At 38.5% G+C, this 18,574-nt stretch overlaps 3 protein-coding genes across 3 annotated transcripts; all 3 read right to left on the bottom strand.

Annotated features, from left to right (window-relative positions):
• Positions 1-9,617: 9,617 nt before the first annotated feature.
• nhp2 (NHP2 ribonucleoprotein homolog (yeast)) lies at positions 9,618-11,611 on the bottom strand. The gene is made up of 4 exons (XM_056397517.1): positions 11,344-11,611; positions 10,630-10,699; positions 10,413-10,518; positions 9,618-10,327 (listed from the first exon to the last, which is right to left on the bottom strand). The coding sequence occupies exons 1-4, from the start codon at positions 11,501-11,503 to the stop codon at positions 10,202-10,204; spliced, it is 462 nt and encodes a 153-aa protein (XP_056253492.1). The 5' UTR covers positions 11,504-11,611; the 3' UTR covers positions 9,618-10,201.
• A 441-nt stretch (positions 11,612-12,052) lies between these two features.
• On the bottom strand, positions 12,053-13,407 carry LOC130182533 (cornifelin homolog B-like). The gene is made up of 3 exons (XM_056397531.1): positions 12,804-13,407; positions 12,526-12,680; positions 12,053-12,418 (listed from the first exon to the last, which is right to left on the bottom strand). The coding sequence occupies exons 1-3, from the start codon at positions 12,904-12,906 to the stop codon at positions 12,296-12,298; spliced, it is 381 nt and encodes a 126-aa protein (XP_056253506.1). The 5' UTR covers positions 12,907-13,407; the 3' UTR covers positions 12,053-12,295.
• Positions 13,408-14,344: 937 nt separating this feature from the next.
• LOC130182527 (dispanin subfamily A member 2b-like) lies at positions 14,345-16,607 on the bottom strand. Its single transcript, XM_056397525.1, has 3 exons — positions 16,513-16,607; positions 15,251-15,459; positions 14,345-14,640 (listed from the first exon to the last, which is right to left on the bottom strand). Exons 2-3 carry the CDS (start codon positions 15,449-15,451, stop codon positions 14,455-14,457), a joined length of 387 nt encoding a protein of 128 aa, XP_056253500.1. The 5' UTR covers positions 15,452-15,459; positions 16,513-16,607; the 3' UTR covers positions 14,345-14,454.
• Positions 16,608-18,574: the final 1,967 nt, after the last annotated feature.

Here is an 18,574-nt window from a genome sequence, read left to right as displayed (position 1 = left end):
GAATAAAAAGTGATAAAAACGTCATAGTATAGTAATGCATAAAAAGTCATAAAAACGTCATAGTATAGTAAGGCATCAAAAGTCATACAAATATCATAATATAGTAAGGTATAAAAAGTCATAAAAATATCATAGTATAGTAATGCATAAAAAGTCATAAAAACGTCATAGTATAGTAAGGCATCAAAAGTCATACAAATATCATAGTATAGTAAGGCATAAAAAGTCATAAAAACGTCATAGTATAGTAAGGCATAAAAAGTCATAAAAACGTCATAGTATAGTAAGGCATAAAAAGTCATAAAAATATCATAGTATAGTAAGGCATAAAAAGGCAAAAAAAAAAGTCATAGTATAGTAAGGCATAAAAAATCATAAAAACAACTTAGTATAGTAAGGCATAAAAAATAATAAAAACGTTATAGTATAGTAATGCATAAAAAGTCATAAAAACGTCATAGTATAGTAAGGCATAAAAAGTCATAAAAATATCATAGTATAGTAAGGCATAAAAAGTCATAAAAATGTCATAGTATAGTAAGGCATAAAAAGTCATAAAAATATCATAGTATAGTAAGGCATAAAAAGTCATAAAAATGTCATAGTTTAGTAAGGCATAAAAAGTCATAAAAATATCATAGTATAGTAAGGCATAAAAAGTCATAAAAAAGTCATAAAAATATCATAGTATAGTAAGGCATAAAAAGTCTTAAAAATATCATAGTATAGTAAGGCATAAAAAGTCATAAAAATATCATAGTATAGTAAGGCATAAAAAGTCATAAAAATGTCATAGTTTAGTAAGGCATAAAAAGTCATAAAAATGTCATAGTATAGTAAGGCAAAAAAAAGGTCATAGTATAGTAAGGCATAAAAAAATCATAAAAACAACTTAGTATAGTAAGGCATAAAAAATAATAAAAACGTTATAGTATAGTAATGCATAAAAAGTCATAAAAATATCATAGTATAGTAAGGCATAAAAAGTCATAAAAATATCATAGTATAGTAAGGCATAAAAAGTCATAAAAAAGTCATAAAAAAATCATAGTATAGTAAGGCATAAAAAGTCATAAAAATATCATAGTATAGTAAGGCATAAAAAGTCTTAAAAATATCATAGTATAGTAAGGCATAAAAAGTCATAAAAATATCATAGTATAGTAAGGCATAAAAAGTCATAAAAATATCATAGTATAGTAAGGCATAAAAAGTCATGAAATCGTCATAGTATAGTAAGGCATAAAAAGTCATAAAAACAACTTAGTATAGTAAGGCATAAAAAATGATAAAAACGTTATAGTATAGTAAGGCATAAAAAGTCATAAAAACGTCATAGTATAGTAAGGCATAAAAAATGATAAAAACGTTATAGTATAGTAATGCATAAAAAGTCATAAAAACGTCATAGTATAGTAAGGCATCAAAAGTCATAAAAACGTCATAGTAAAGTAAGGCATAAAAAGTCATAAAAACGTCATAGTATAGTAAGGCATAAAAAGTCCTAAAAAATGATAGTATAGTAAGGAATAAAAAGTAATAAAAACGTCATAGTATAGTAATGCATAAAAAGTCATAAAAACGTCATAGTATAGTAAGGCATGAAAATTCATAAAAATATCATAGTATAGTAAGGCATAAAAAGTCATAAAAACGTTATAGTATAGTAAGGCATAAAAAGTCATAAAAACGTCATAGTATAGTAAGGCATAAAAAGTCATAAAAACGTTATAGTATAGTAATGCATAAAAAGTCATAAAAACGTCATAGTATAGTAAGGCATCAAAAGTCATAAAAACGTCATAGTATAGTAAGGCATAAAAAGTCATAAAAACGTCATAGTATAGTAAGGCAAAAAAAGTCATAAAAACGTTAAAGTAAGGTATAAAAATCATAAAAACATCATAGTATAGTAAGGCATAAAAAAATCATAAAAAACATCATAGTATAGTAAGGCATAAAAAGTCATAAAAACGTCATAGTATAGTAAGGTATAAAAAGTCATAAAAACGTCATAGTATAGTAAGGCATAAAAATATCATAGTATAGTAAGGCATAAAAAGGATTAAAATCGTCATAGCATAGTAAGGCATAAAAAGTCATAAAAATATCATAGTATAGTAAGGCATAAAAAGTCATAAAAACGTCATAGTATAGTAAGGCATAAAAAGTCATAAAAACGTTATAGTATAGTAAGGCATAAAAAGTCATAAAAATATCATAGTATAGTAAGGCATAAAAAGTCATAAAAACGTTATAGTATAGTAAGGCATAAAAAGTCATAAAAACGTTATAGTATAGTAAGGCATAAAAAGTCATAAAAATATCATAGTATAGTATGGCATAAAAAGTCATAAAAACGTCATAGTATAGTAATGCATAAAAAGTCATAAAAACGTTATAGTATAGTAAGGCATAAAAAGTCATAAAAACGTCATGGTATAGTAAGGCATCAAAAGTGATAAAATCGTCATAGTATAGTAATGCATAAAAAGTCATAAAAACGTCATAGTATAGTAATGCATAAAAAGTCATAAAAACGTCATAGTATAGTAAGGCATAAAAAGTCATAAAAATATCATAGTATAGTAAGGCATAAAAAGTCATAAAAATATCATAGTATAGTAAGGCATAAAAAGTCATAAAAACGTTATAGTATAGTAAGGCATAAAAAGTCATAAAAACGTCATAGTATAGTAAGGCATCAAAAGTGATAAAATCGTCATAGTATAGTATGGCATAAAAAGTCATAAAAACGTCATAGTATAGTAATGCATAAAAAGTCATAAAAACGTCATAGTATAGTAATGCATAAAAAGTCATAAAAACGTCATAGTATAGTAAGGCATAAAAAGTCATAAAAATATCATAGTATAGTAAGGCATAAAAAGTCATAAAAACGTTATAGTATAGTAAGGCATAAAAAGTCATAAAAACGTTATAGTATAGTAAGGCATAAAAAGTCATAAAAACGTCATAGTATAATAAGGCATAAAAAGTCATGAAATCGTCATAGTATAGTAAGGAATAAAAAGTGATAAAAACGTCATAGTATAGTAATGCATAAAAAGTCATAAAAACGTCATAGTATAGTAATGCATAAAAAGTCATAAAAACGTCATAGTATATTAAGGCATAAAAAGTCATAAAAATGTCATAGTATAGTAAGGCATAAAAAGTCATGAAATCGTCATAGTATAGTAAGGCATAAAAAGTCATAAAAACGTCATAGTATAGTAATGCATAAAAAGTCATGAAATCGTCATAGTATAGTAAGGCATAAAAAGTCATAAAAACGTCATAGTATAGTAATGCATAAAAAGTCATAAAAACGTCATAGTATAGTAATGCATAAAAAGTCATAAAAACGTTATAGTATAGTAATGCATAAAAAGTCATAAAAACGTCATAGTATAGTAAGGCATAAAAAATGATAAAAACGTTATAGTATAGTAATGCATAAAAAGTCATAAAAACGTCATAGTATAGTAAGGCATCAAAAGTCATAAAAACGTCATAGTATAGTAAGGCATAAAAAGTCCTAAAAAATGATAGTATAGTAAGGCAAAAAAAGTCATAAAAACGTTAAAGTAAGGTATAAAAATCATAAAAACATCATAGTATAGTAAGGCATAAAAAAATCATAAAAAACATCATAGTATAGTAAGGCATAAAAAGTCATAAAAACGTCATAGTATAGTAAGGTATAAAAAGTCATAAAAACGTCATAGTATAGTAAGGCATAAAAATATCATAGTATAGTAAGGCATAAAAAGTCATAAAATCGTCATAGTATAGTAAGGCATAAAAAGTCATAAAAATATCATAGTATAGTAAGGCATAAAAAGTCATAAAAACGTTATAGTATAGTAAGGCATAAAAAGTCATAAAAACGTTATAGTATAGTAAGGCATAAAAAGTGATAAAATCGTCATAGTATAGTAATGCATAAAAAGTCATAAAAACGTCATAGTATAGTAATGCATAAAAAGTCATAAAAACGTCATAGTATAGTAAGGCATAAAAAGTCATAAAAATGTCATAGTATAGTAAGGCATAAAAAGTGATAAAATCGTCATAGTATAGTAAGGCATAAAAAGTCATAAAAATGTCATAGTATAGTAAGGCATAAAAAGTCATAAAATCATCATAGTATAATAAGGCATAAAAAGTCATAAAAATATCATAGTATAGTAAGGCATAAAAAAATCATAAAAACATCATAGTATAGTAAGGCATAAAAAAATCATAAAATCATCATAGTATAATAAGGCATAAAAAGTCCTAAAAATATCATAGTATAGTAAGGCATAAAAAGTCATAAAAATATCATAGTATAGTAAGGCATAAAAAGTCATAAAAATATCATAGTATAGTAAGTCAGAAAAAAGTCATGAAATCGTCATAATATAGTAAGGCATAAAAAGTCATAAAAACGATAAATGCATAAAAAGTCAAAAAATCGTTAAAGGCATAAAAAGTCATAAAAACGATAAATTATGGCATAAAAAGTCATAAAAACATCATAGTGTAGTAAGACATAAAAACATCATAAAAACGGCATAGTATAGTAAAACATAAAAACTCATAGTAAGCAATAAAAAGGCATTTAAATTCATAAAAACTCATACTATAGTAAGACTCAAAAACATCATAGTATATTAAGTCATAAAAACGTCATATCATATTAAGTCATAAAAAGTTATAAAAACGTCATAGTATAGTAAGACATAAAAACTCATAGTAAGTCATAAAAACTCAAAATATAGTAAGACATGACATAAAAGTCATAAAAACTTTATAGTATACTAAGGCATAAAAAGGCATAAAAAGTCATTAAAACATCATAGTATATTAAGGCATAAAAAGACAAAAAGGCATAAAAAGTCATAAAAAGTCCTAATATAGTAAGGCATGAAAAGACAAAAAGTCATAAAAAGTCATAGTATGGTAAGGCATAAAAAGTCAGGAAACGTCATAGTATAGTAAGGCATAAAAAGTCATAAAAAGTCATAGTATAGTCAGGAATCAAAATGCGCAAAAACATCATGGTATATTAATGCATAAAAAGACAAAAAGTCATAAAAAGTCATAGTATTGTAAGGCATAAAAAGTCATAAAAACATGAAAGTATAGTAAGTCATAAAAAGTCATAAAAACGTCACAGTACAGTAAGGCATCAAAAGTCAAAAAAATGTCATAGTATAGGCATCGATTCCAAGGTGGCCCATATCATCGTGAAGGCTCTTGAGTACAAAAGGCCGGAGCTCATCAGGGAGAACAAGTTGATACGACAAGGTTGCATTGACGTGCCGCTTGCCCACAGTACACCATCTATGAGCTCCAGTCTTGTCCACTCTCGCAACAAGACAGGGAGTTCGGGCAGTTCCGCTCTAGCTGTTGGTGGGACTTTTTCACCGGTCTCCATCTGATGAATCAGTTCTCGGATGCTTGGGTCTGCTCTCTGTTTTTCTTTGAGGCTGGAGTGAGACAGTGCTGGGACAACAGATAAGTGATCATCAGAGATGTAGCTTTCTGGACCAGCATCGGGATTGAAGGAAAGCGACCCGATCAGGGTCATGCAAAACTGACCAGAATCAACTGGCTAAGAGGCTTTAACCAGCTGACTATGACAGATCGCGTCAACAACCTCAGGAGCAAGGACGTCAGCATCTGCAAGATGGTGGGACACAAACTGGGGAATAAGCTTGTGCTCTTGGGTCGCCTCTTCAACGGGAGTTGTGTGAGGTCGCCGGGAGAGCGCATCTGCATCATAGTTGTGCTTTCCAGCCCGATAGAGCAGCTTAAAGGAGAAAGTAGAAAGAGCAGCCAACCAACGGTGACCAGCAGCATCCAGCTTGGCTGTGGTCAGAACATAGGTCAGGGGGTTGCTGTCCGTCACTACTGTAAACTCAGCTCCATACAGATAGTCCTGAAACTGACTGTTAACCTACAGGAGACAGAAGTCATGGTTATCTTGCTAGTTAATGCTAGTTAACATGGTTACACAACATCAGTCAACATTTTTCTGGAAACGTTAGGGGCCACTGTGATATTTTCAGGACACTTCAGATAGCCACCACCCTTTAAGCCAATCAAATGCTAGCATCCCTAAATTGTTTGTCTTGGAGAAGTAGCCTTGAAATGATCTAATATGACTTCACTCGAAACATAGTGTGACTGAGTTCACTCAAAGATGACATGCAAACCCAGGCCCTTGCAAAGACCACTGGCATTCCCTGAAACTCTGAAGTGAAATACCCTTAATGACCTTCGAGGACCGATGCAATTAAAAAACAGTTATATCCCTTCATGACCCCAAGCCCTTACCACTTTAGAGCCACCTGGTACCACCAAGAACCTGTTTAGGGATGCACAGAAACTCTGCCATCACCAACAGAATCTCTTTAACTTGTGCTAGAATTTGTAGAAAGACAACTACAACCACCTGAGTGTGCCTTATAACCTTGTCAAGGACCCTTGGGACCTTGTGAATGACCTCTGATACCTTGGCAAGAACTTCTGAACCTCAACTATCCCTGGAATTACATGAGTCTCCCTCCAGTTTCCAGATTGCCTCAGTGCTGGAGCTATCCAAGAAACTGTCAGGACAGCTGACTGTATTTAAAATAGACTGAATCACTGAAAACACTGAAAACTTTGTGCCCCTAAAACACCCAAAGCACCCCTAAAAAATCTCCAAAATCCTTGTACAACGTGCCCCCCCCTTTCTCTTCTGAAAACTTTCCTGCACTTTCCGCCCTCTCCCTGTCTGTCTGTGTCTCAGGAGTGGAAAGTTTCTGTTGCCTCGGGCTCAGTGTTGACAGGAGTTTATGAATATCACAGAGGAGACAGATTAAGACAACGAGTCTGAACAGGTTTACAGGACAGACAGAGGAGGAATAATCTACCATCAGCAGAAACCTGTTAACAAACCTCCTGTTTCTTCCTCTTCTTATGTCCCCGGGCTGAGGGATTCCTGCTCAACCTTCACTACACCTGCTCCAACAGAAATTAACTTTTATTTGTCAAGTTTAAGACTTTCACAACAGATCATATGTGGGTTTAATATCATGATATCAACACTGGTGGAAAAACCTCTGGGCTAAATTAATGATTTGCTTTTAAGGGGTGCCCAACGTCCCCAAAACCACTTTAAGGACTTTAAAGTCAACCTTGACAAGCTTTTAATTGTCATCAAGTAGCTCTGGAAACTCTCAAGAAGCTCTGGGATCCCCTCAAGGACTACTAATACCTCCTTAAGGACTACTGAAAAGCCGAAGGGACACTTGAACTCCTTTAAGGACCCTAATGCCACTTGAAAGGTCTCTAAATTGAGACTTCTGGGATCCTTCATGGGTGCCTCATACCTGCTTAAGGAGTGCTCAAACTCCCTCAAACTCCTGCCACCTCAACCACCTCAAAGGCTCTCTGAAGACCCATTTCTCCTTAAAAATACAATACCCTCACTGCTGAAACCACCTCATGACTCCTGGATAACCCCAACCCCCCAACTACAATGAGAACTGAGAAAAGCTTTGGAACCCTTAAACCCTGAAAGATTAATTTCTAAGGCCCCCGAAGGCACGGAGGTTCCAACTAAGACTTGAGTCCTAGGAACACCTCAGTGTTTCACTTGTGAAACTGAAGGAACTAAACTGAAGAACCCCCTTAACAAACCCTTAATTCTCTTTAAGAAGCCCAGAGATCCTCTCATGGACTCCTGGTACCTCCTTAAACACCACTGAAAGCCCCTCAGGCCACCTCAAGGATACAGAGGACCCCTTTAAGGACACTGAGGCCCCCTGACAAGGATGTTCAAAGGAACTTTGAATGTTCTCTAAGAACCACCGGAAAGCTCTGGGATCCCAAAAGACCCCCTGTACTTCCTCAGTCTCCTCGGACTCCTCAGAGAACCCTGAGACCCTCGAAAAGCCCAGGGAGATCCATCATGGATACAACAACCCTTCACCCCCCCCCCCCGGAAAACCTCCTGGAACATTTGTAAGGACCCTTGAAATTCCCTCAAGGACCGGCCTTGAGTCCAGCTGTGAGGGAGGAGGAGAGAAGTCGGCAACACGTGGAGTGTTGACACAACACACACACACACACACACACACACACACACACACACACACACAGATGTAATAACTGATTTATTGATCTGTAAATGTTTATAATTGGCTTCAAACATTGAACTTACACATTTCTACATAAAATCTTTTGAACATGTTGATCAACAGAGAATCATGATGCAGTGAATCATGTGACTGAGTTTGTTTCTATATAAACAACCTGATCAATGTCTCTGATCCACCTCATTAAATCCATCACTGGTTTCATTCCATGGATGTGAAAACTTCCTGTGTTCATGTAGTTGTTGTGTCATGAAGAAACTGAGGTCTGATGGATGAAGCCATGCCCATCAGTAATAACACTGATATAACAATGTAACAGCTGCACAGTGACGTTTCTGTTCCTTTACTTCAGTAAGATGTTGAATATTAGAGTTTCACAGTGTTTTTACTGTACGTCTTTATATAACATTAACCCCTGTTAAAAATATCAATTATCTTTTTACCACATTTTAAAAAAGAAGAAGGAAACAGGACGAGTCAAAGAAAGCAGATTTAAATGAATAGAAAAGTAAAAGAAGGAGAGAAATGTTGAATGCAGGACTGTAATGATCTGGTCTGGATTTTACTAAAGAACTAATTTAGAGACTGAATTTAAGTTGATGTGTTTACATGTTCTGTCCTGCAGCGTCCCAGAGTGAGCGTTAGTGACGCAGCACTGCCCCCGTGTGGCTGAGACTGCACACAGCAGCACACCGCTCACAGGAGGACGCATCAGTTCATCTCTGTGCTCTTCTGTTAACACGGAGCCGACGGCGGCACGAGGGCGACCTCCAGTGGAGACTGAGGAGCTGCACACATACACAACCTGAGCCAGATAATAAGACAGTGTCCTACATGTCTCACCTGTCTCAGTCCAACCAGATCTGATCATCTGCAGCTGTGATTTATTTGTATCTGTGTTTGTTGTTTCAGGGACGACAGATAAATAAACATTTTACAGACATTGTGTATTTAAACCGATGTTCATGAACACGTGTCGTCTCTATCAGATAAAACAATAAGTGCATTTTACTTTTACTTCACTACGTTTATTATTAACTTTCCTTTGTAGATTCTTATCAATACAAGATATTATTAACAAATAAATTCTGATATTTTCTTCTTCATCAAAATAAGAATTTATTGATCAATAATCATAATAATCCATGACTCTGCATGATCAGGACTAACATTTCACTTCCGCTACTTCAACTTTATTTTGATATTGTGAACAGTTTCTACACTGTGGTGTTCTGGGTAAATTACAAATAATACACACTAATAATAATTAATGTTATTATTAATTAATAAACAATCAGCTGGATAAAATAAAGTCTGAAATATCCAGTGGATTTATTGTTCTTTCATAGATTAAACGACCTTGTATAAAGATAATTGCCCTGCGTCTGTACATGAGGGTGATGTGGAGGCGCTGCAGTAAAAACCCTGAGATGTGAAACGACGTCTTTTCATTCAAAACCCAATAAACACATTTAATGATTTCAGTTCACGTTTCTTTTAATTAAAAAACACAAGTCACAAAGTTGGACTCAGATATTTCTAACGAAGCGGAGCGGACACACAGTCGCTGTTAAATTCAAACTCAACTCAACATTTCAACAGAAGAAAAAGAAAAAAGACAAAATCCGGTTTTTAAAGAAGGAAAAACGTCAGTGTTCAGAAAAGTGAAAATAAAGTGAGACTCTTCTGCTCTCACCTGACAGCAACACGTGTCTCTAGTGACCAGCTGTGACCACATCACCTGAGACACCTGTTGCTGCAGGTGTGACCAGAGCCTCAGTGTCATCAGTCTGTCACTTCCTGCTTGTTCTATTAACATTACTTCCTGTTTGTTGAAACTCGCCCCGCAGACACTGAAATTTATTAAACCCCTCTCGTCCTCTCCTCCACCTCCTGGTTAGCCTAGCTTAGCACAAACACTGGAAGCAGAGGGAAAGTGTTAGCCTGCGACTCCGATGTAGAAACAGAAAACGTAGAGAGGAGACGCAGCTTCTGACGGGGAACAGGAGGGTTTAACATGTGGGCGGGGACTTCAGAGCTCCTCCCTGATTGGCTGAAGAGTGTCAGAGCGGTTTGGGGAGGGTCGACACCTCCTCCGCACACTCGTTGTAGGCGTCCTGATAGTCCTCGTGAGGTTTGATCAGGATCACGCAGGTCGGCCTCTTGGATCCTGCAGACGAACCCAGATCCTGAACAGAGCCGAGGACACGACGGTCACACTCACACAAAACAAACACGTCCCGCCACAATAAAGCTCTGCGGCGGCGGACTCACCACTTTAGATGGGATGTAGGCGTACGGCAGGTTCCTGTCCTCACACATGACCGGCAGGTGACAGTAGACGTCGATGGGCAGCGTGTCCCCGGCCAAAACCACGATCCTGCAGAGACGCATCAGAGACGGTCAGGGCTCTGTGATGTCATCAGTCTGAGACAGATGATTTTCAAACATCACGAAGTGAAAAGAGTGAAAAACATGGCCGCCCACTCACCCCTTCTCCCCCTTGTTGATGAACTTCTGAACCTCCTTCACTCCTCGTCGGATGTTCTTCACTTTAGCAGCTGGAAACAGAAACACCATGAGACTCTGATCCAGATCTGATCCAGACTCTGATCCAGACTCTGATCCAGACCCTGATCCAGACTCTGATCCAGACTCTGATCCGGACCCGATCCAGATCTGATCAAGACTCTGATCCAGATCTGATCCGGACTCTGATCACGACCCGATCCAGACCTGATCCAGACTCTGATCCAGATCTGATCCAGACCCGATCCAGACCTGACCCAGACCCTGATCCGGACCCTGATCCAGACCTGACCCCCCCCCCCCCCGGGACAGAAGCCGAACACAGCCCCTCTCTCACTTCCAGCTGATGAGCCAGAAAACTTTACGTTTTGTTTTTTAAACTGAATGTGGCAGCATCACCATGGCAACAGCAGAAACTGATCAGCAGCAAACAACAACAATCACCGTCTGATTGTTTCTGAAGATCAAACTGATCGATCATGACCCCCCCCCCCTCCTTCAGAAAATGGCTAAGCGGCTAAATAAAGAGAAATTACTTTCACGTTTCACGCCGAATTAATCACAACAGACAACGTTTCTTACAGGAGGTCACTTCCGGACTCAAGTTAAAGCTTCAGTTCTCTGGCGGAGTTTGGCGCCACGCGCACGGCTCGTGTTGCCAGTTTGGATGTTTTACCCTTTTTGACGCATTTGTAAAGCTTCTTGCTGAGTTTCCTGGAGGCCAGCGGCTGAGCGATCGGGTTCACGTTGGCGATCAGCTCCTGGTAAGACTTCTCGTTCCCGCCAGCGGCCTCCTCTCCGTCCGCCGTCACCTTCTCCTTCTTCACTTTAGTCATTTCTGATCGAACCGTCTGATCGAAGGGAATAATCGATAGTTTTCTGCTCTGGTTCCTGTGGCCGGTCACAACACGCACTGCGCAGGGGAACCACACGTGTTTGAACTTTTGTTTCTTCCGGTTCCTCTGAGCGGAGACACACAGCGCCCCCAGCGGCCCGGAAGGCAACAACACCCCGGCCTTTCAAAATAAAAGACCGGTGGACAAAACCGGAAACAACGCAGCTCGGAAAGGAAAATACAGAGTAAATGAATAATGTGAAAGGAGATAAAGAGATCGGAGACATTGATAACCCCCCCCCCGCTTTAAGACTAATATCTGACCTAATGAACAGCCGCAGACAGGGAAGGTTGAAGGGGTAAAAAACAACCTTTAAATCAAGACACAAGAAGCTCGTCGTGACTTTTATTTCAGCCCAGATTTACTTCATTTTTACATTTCTATATATGTTTTTCACTCCTTCTCTTCCTTTTGCTCCTCCTCTTTTCTTTATTACTTCCTGTTTGTCTCAGAAATCTGTCAGTGGATGAAATGAGTATTTACTGAGTATTAAGATAAATTAATTTATTAAAATGGAAGAATCACATTAGAACAATAAAAAACACAGAATGAAATAAATCCTAAAGTATAAAGACGAACATGTCGGATAAAGAAGATGAAAACGAAATATAACAGTTTATTTATCATAATGTGCAGAGACAGTGAACATGTGAATCAGACTGAGTTAACTGGAGCCTGAGTCTAGAGGCAGTGATGTCACAGTGATGATGTCATCAGCGTTGGATGATGTCATCAGCGTTGGATGATGTCACTCAGCACAGTGGGGATTTTTCTTTTCTTCATCTCTGTGGAGATTTGACACCAGACGCAGGGAAGACAGAAGGTGGAGCACAGACAGTCGCTGCACAGACTGCCCTGAACACAACACACACACACACACACACACACACACACAATAAAACAAATATGAACACTAAGACCATTAAAAGAGGACACAACAGCGGCGTGTTGTTTGTCCTTACTCTGATGCCGTAGCGATGGCGGACAGAGACTCTCATGGACATGGTGATGGGACAGACACAGCCGCAGACGTCCAGCAGGGGGAGACAGAGACACTGACCGAACTCTTTAGTGGTTTTACAGGCGAAGCAGGGACAGCACCAGAACGCACAACAACCTGAACAACAACAACAGTAACACAACATTATATATATGTACACACATGTATGTAACAAACATTGTGTGTGTGTGTGTGTGTGTGTGTGTGTGTGAGAGAGAGAGAGAGTGTGTGTTGTCGTACATTGCTTCATGTCGTGGCAGCAGTCACAGATCCCTGACGTCCATTCAGCCTCATTGGAGGAGACGACTAGAGTCTGAGGCTGCACCGACACTGCCCAGCTCATCCTCACACACACACACACACACACACACACACACACACACACACACACACACACACACACACACACACACACACACACACACACACACACACACACACACACACATTAACAGGATGTTCTCAGACTGTGAGTTCATGTTTCAACCTGATTCAAACTCAGATCAACTTGTTTTAACTGGTTGAGTCAGAATCAACATCAATCGTTTTGATGAAGCTCAATTATTAATTTAGAATGAAACATAATAATAAACATGTGAACGAAGCTCAGATGGAGTGATGAAGTTAAAGGAGTGTTTGTTTGTGTGGATGTGGTGGAACACTTCCTGTTTCTGTCTCTCACCTCATTCACCTCAGTCACTGAATCATCTGGAAACTTTGGTGTTTGACATAAAAGCAACAACAACAGCAACAACAACAACAACAACAACAACAGCAACAACAACAACAGCAACAACAACAACAACAACAACAACAACAACAACAACAACAACAACAACAACAACAACAACAATAACAACAACAGCAGCAACAACAACAACAACAGCAACAACAACAGCAACAACAACAACAACAACAACAACAACAACAACAACAACAACAACAGCAACAACAATAACAACAACAACAACAGCAACAACAACAACAACAACAACAACAACAACAGCAACAACAATAACAAACAAACCCAAAGTGGTTCACGTCATGTGATCATGTCGGTGTCACAAACATAAAACCTGATTCCACCAGAGAAGAAGAGATAATGTGATCACATCTTACCTGTGTGAGTATCGGGCAGAGACTAGTTTGGCTGCTCTGATTGGATGAGGACGTCTCAGAGTGGGACACAGGTTTCACACCGACCTGATAAACATGTCTGACGGGAACGTGTCAACACCCAGCTACTCTGATGCACACACACACACACACACACACACACACACACACACAGACACACACACACACACACACACACACACACACACACACACACACACACACACACACACACACACACACACACACACACACACACACTCACACATACACACACACACACTCACACACACACACACACACACACACACACACACACACACACACACACTCACACACACACACACACATACACACACTCACACACACACACACACACAGACACACACACACACACACACACACACACACAACACACACACACACACACTCACACACACACATATATATATATATACTGTGTATATACATAGATATATATATATATATCTATGTATATACACAGTATATATATATATATATATAAATATATATATACTGTGTATATATATATATTTATATATACTGTATATCTGTAGATATATATATATATATATCTACAGATATACAGTATATATAAAAGTTGTGCAGACCGGTGTGGAGCAGTGACTGATGAAAACTGATCAGATGTTTAGACAGAGTCTTTATTGACGACAGGAAGTCTGAATGTTTCCACACGAGTACAAACGTCTGAAGGTTCAGACTGTGAGAAACAGCAGAACCACGTCACGTCCAATCAGATCAGTTTGCGTGAAAAGGCTCCGAGGATGACTCCAGCGGTGTACGGCTGCAGGAAGCACAGAACGACCACGGAAATGAGCAGGATGCAGAACAGGACGGTGGCGGCGACGTTGATGCCGCGGGCGGTGGAGCCGTAGCGCCGGGCGCCGTCCATGTCTCCGACCACCTTGCGGTCTCTGGCCTGGAGGGAACAAAGCTCAGTGATTCAGTCATGGTCGGACCAGCTCTCTCTCTTCCTCTTCTCCTTCTTCACTTCCTCCTCTCAAAACTCTGGGGACACTTGATCTTATGTTGAAGTTGGTGGCTGTTATTGATGAAGGTAATGTACCACATATATGTCTCTATCACATATAGCACCTATGTATAAGGTCAGAACATATATGTCTCTATCACATATAGGACCTATGTATAAGGTCAGAACATATATGTCTCTATCACATATAGGACCTATGTATAAGGTCAGAACATATATGTCTCTATCACATATAGGACCTATGTATAAGGTCAGAACATATATGTCTCTATCACATATAGGACCTATGTATAAGGTCAGAACATATATGTCTCTATCACATATAGGACCTATGTATAAGGTCAGAACATATATGAAATACCCAGTTAAGTTTGCATATCTATATGATTGTTGTATTGTATCTATATGATGAATTTTGTGTAACATATATATATATACATGTGTAAACTCTATATATGTGAGTTTATGAAAACAACACACATTCAAACCATGTTTATATATTTCCTTCTGAACGTGTCATGACTCATCAGCGTCTCACCTTGATGGAGTAGATGACGGCGGCCAGTCCGAGGCAGCAGGGCGGCGCGAAGAGGAAACTGAGGAGGGACCAGATGATGTGGTCCCTGGGGGGCTCGCTGCTGATGTTGATGGTGGTGTACTGAACCAGGGCGGGTCCTCCGGGGGGGCCGTCATGCTCCTTCAGCGGGAAAGCCTCGACCTGCTGACGTTCAGGATCCATTGGTTCAGCTGGAGAGAGGGGAGGAGTCAGTTAGTGATGTCACTGACGAGGGGCTGAAGAGTCATCTAGATGAATGTGGCGACCTGTGGACAGTGTCACATCCTCAGTGTGTGTGTGTGTGTGTGTGTGTGTGTGTGTGTGTGGATGATGGATGTATCATCACCTGTACTCACATGTTCACACTACTGAACGTTTTGTTGCGATGTTTAAAAACAAAAGTGAAAAAACTTAAAACGTAAAAATGTAAAAACAAAAATGTGGAAGACGTAAGAATAGAAGTAAAGGTAAACATTTCAAAATAAAAGCCCATTGGCTAGAATGGCCATTCTATAAAGTGTAACATTAGACAACACAAGCTTTTTTATTCTTTCTATTTCTATATTTTCAAGTTTTCAAGTTTTAGTGTTTTTACATTTTTTTTGTTTGTAAGTTTTTGTGTTTTTTGGTTTTAATTTTAAAGAGAAAACAGACGCTGAGCTGAGACGGTTCCTCGTCTCTGACTCATCTTCAGTGACAGAAACAGGAAACTGAAGCTACAACAACAGATTACCTCTTCCACAGAAATGTCCTTTTATCCAGAGCCATGTTTCCATAAGTGTCTCATATAAAGTGATTGATCACATGTAAACATCCTCTGGATATATGAAGATAAACCTTTATAACATATGAAATACTCATAGTAAAGTGTGTAAATGTTCATCTATCATAAATATGAATATATATGATGATAGATAGATAGATAGATTTATTTATACGTTTTATGTTTCTACAGTTTGTTAAAGGAATTTGAAGCAGACGTGACACATCGTGTCCGTTTGAATGTTCGTTTGGCATGAATGAAAAAAGGAACATGGCTGTTCCTCAGTCTGATCCAGTTTCACTTTCTCTTCACTGAGACACAGAGGAGACCACAGCCTGATCCTGATCCTGATCCTGATCCTGATCCTGATCCTGATCCTGACCCTGATCCTGATCTGAATCTGAGTCTCCGACAGAATCACAAACTTCACAATGAACTCAAACCAAAGAAGAAGGGAGAAGAAGCCTTAGAAGAGTCTTACCTGTGTGACTGCCAGACTGAGACTGAGGCTCAGCTGCTCTGATTGGTGGAGAGGGAGGTCTGACTGAGACTGAGGCTCAGCTGCTCTGATTGGTGGAGAGGGAGGTCTGACTGAGGCTGATTCAGCTGCTCTGATTGGTGGAGAGGGAGGTCTGACTGAGGCAGTTTCAGCGCAGCAGAATGAAACACCTGGTTCATGTTTCTTTCTTTTCTTTAATCCAGTTCATCATGAAGAAGAAGCAGATGAACATCATCGTCACCAATAAAAGACTCTTCACATAATGTTGATTCATTAAATCCCCTCGTTGTGTAAAACACCAAGAAATGATCTTCTCAGTGTAATAAATGTATAAAAGCTTGTAGTGAAGTCTGGAAGTCGTTTCTCTGCTCCCCTCTTTTAAAATGGCGTCTGTGTTTCTGGGAAATCTGGATACGACTTGTTTAGATATTTGTTCTTTATTCAAATGAGTTTGAATTGTTTTTAAATGTTTTTTAAATGTTGTCTGTAGAAATAAACCTATTATTCATTTTTAATGTGGAAGTTTCCTCTTGTTTCATCGTCTGTTTCTCTGTGCGTCAGAAACAAGTTTGTCTCGTCTTCGTGTGATAAACAGTCACAGATCCACCGATACAAGCTGCTGCCTTCACGCTTTACTGCAGTTCAAGTACTGCAGTTCAAGTACAGCAGTCAAAGTACTGCAGTTCAAGTACAGCAGTTAAAGTACAGCAGTCAAGGTACTGCAGTTAAAGTACAGCAGTTAAAGTACTGCAGTTCAAGTACTGCAGTTCAAGTACTGCAGTAAAGTACTGCAGTAAAGTACTGCAGTTAAAGTACTGCAGTTCAAGTACTGCAGTAAAGTACTGCAGTTAAAGTACAGCAGTTAAAGTACAGCAGTTAAAGTACTGCAGTTAAAGTACTGCAGTTAAAGTACTGCAGTTAAAGTACTAAAGCGTGAGTGAATCACGGGCAACATGTCCTCACAGCTCCTGCACATCTGCTTCTCGGTCCCCTCTGGTCCACACAGATGTTCTCCACTCACTGAACCAGCTGTATTTCCACTAAAGAAGAAGACGACGGTCAGACATGTGACCTGTGGAGCAGGGTGGGGTCAGGAGGGAGGGGGCGGCTCCCACCACTCAGGACCAAACACTTGGAGCTGGATGGTGGGAACAGGAAGTTGGAGTTTGAAGGAATGTGGAGAGGGAGGAGGAGTTAGAGAGTGAGGGGTTGTGGGAGTTGTAGTCACAGCTGTAGACGAGCTGTATGTTTTCCCGCCAGTAGGTGGAGGCAAACAGCCACAGATGAGCTCTGGGTTCAGCAGCAGCTGCTGGAGTTCAGGTGAGCAGCTTTGTGAAATGAAAACCAGAGACACTTTCAGTATCATCGACATGATTGGTTCAGATTCAGTGTGTTTATCTATGAGGTCATAAAGGGGGACGGTCCTAGTTTATATATTTGGACCATGGAAACTGTTGAACTGTAATAAACTGGTGACTGATTAAAGGTTTTTCCAAAAGCGTGTTGAGCTGTAAATCTATGGAAGATGAATATTACAGGTTCGACTTTTACAAACAGACAATTAGCTTTTCATTGGTCCTGAATCATGAGTGTGACTCCACCAATAATCTTGTTTTTACTATTTTCCTACGTGAAGTGTAAACAGGAATAAAAGTACACCTGAAGGGGCGGAGCCTCTTAAAACCCACCTTTCTCTAGCAACCAGTTTAAACACTTGTGTCAGTATTAGCATGCTACCCATTGTTAGCTCAGATAGCCTCTCTTCAACTATTCAGTTCATCTCACAGTAGGCTAACAATGGCTACCAAAGTGTAACCAGGAAGGACGGGGAAACAGTGGAGACTCTCTACCTTGGAAGAGGTTGTGGAGTCCGATTGTTGGTCTGTGCCTTGATCATTTATCTTCCTTTAGTTTGTGGGAGTCCACAGATCAGACGAATCGACGTATTGCAGGCTGTGAATAGTCAGCTCGAGTTGACTAAGGAGCAGCTGTTGGACCCGTCTGTTCTAACTGTCTCAGTCGTGGTCTGGGTCGGGTGGAGGAT

This window comes from Seriola aureovittata, chromosome 15 (assembly GCF_021018895.1).
Source record: "Seriola aureovittata isolate HTS-2021-v1 ecotype China chromosome 15, ASM2101889v1, whole genome shotgun sequence".
Lineage (NCBI taxonomy): Eukaryota > Metazoa > Chordata > Actinopteri > Carangiformes > Carangidae > Seriola > Seriola aureovittata.
Note: the sequence above shows the minus strand (reverse complement) of the source record. Positions and strands in the feature narration are given on the sequence as shown.

Excerpts from the sequence above, each read along its gene's own strand:
- nhp2 (XM_056397517.1), bottom strand. The coding sequence starts at position 11,503 with ATGACTAAAGTGAAGAAGGAGAAGGTGACGGCGGACGGAGAGGAGGCC. Across the intron at positions 10,519-10,629 it reads ATCAACAAGGGGGAGAAGGG|GATCGTGGTTTTGGCCGGGG; the intron begins GTGAGTGGGCGG and ends GCGTCTCTGCAG. Across the intron at positions 10,328-10,412 it reads CCTACATCCCATCTAAAGTG|GATCTGGGTTCGTCTGCAGG; the intron begins GTGAGTCCGCCG and ends GGCTCTGTTCAG.
- LOC130182533 (XM_056397531.1), bottom strand. The coding sequence starts at position 12,906 with ATGAGCTGGGCAGTGTCGGTGCAGCCTCAGACTCTAGTCGTCTCCTCC. Across the intron at positions 12,681-12,803 it reads CTGCCACGACATGAAGCAAT|GTTGTTGTGCGTTCTGGTGC; the intron begins GTACGACAACAC and ends GTTGTTGTTCAG. Across the intron at positions 12,419-12,525 it reads GCCATCGCTACGGCATCAGA|GGCAGTCTGTGCAGCGACTG; the intron begins GTAAGGACAAAC and ends TGTTGTGTTCAG.
- LOC130182527 (XM_056397525.1), bottom strand. The coding sequence starts at position 15,451 with ATGGATCCTGAACGTCAGCAGGTCGAGGCTTTCCCGCTGAAGGAGCAT. Across the intron at positions 14,641-15,250 it reads CCGTCATCTACTCCATCAAG|GCCAGAGACCGCAAGGTGGT; the intron begins GTGAGACGCTGA and ends TGTTCCCTCCAG.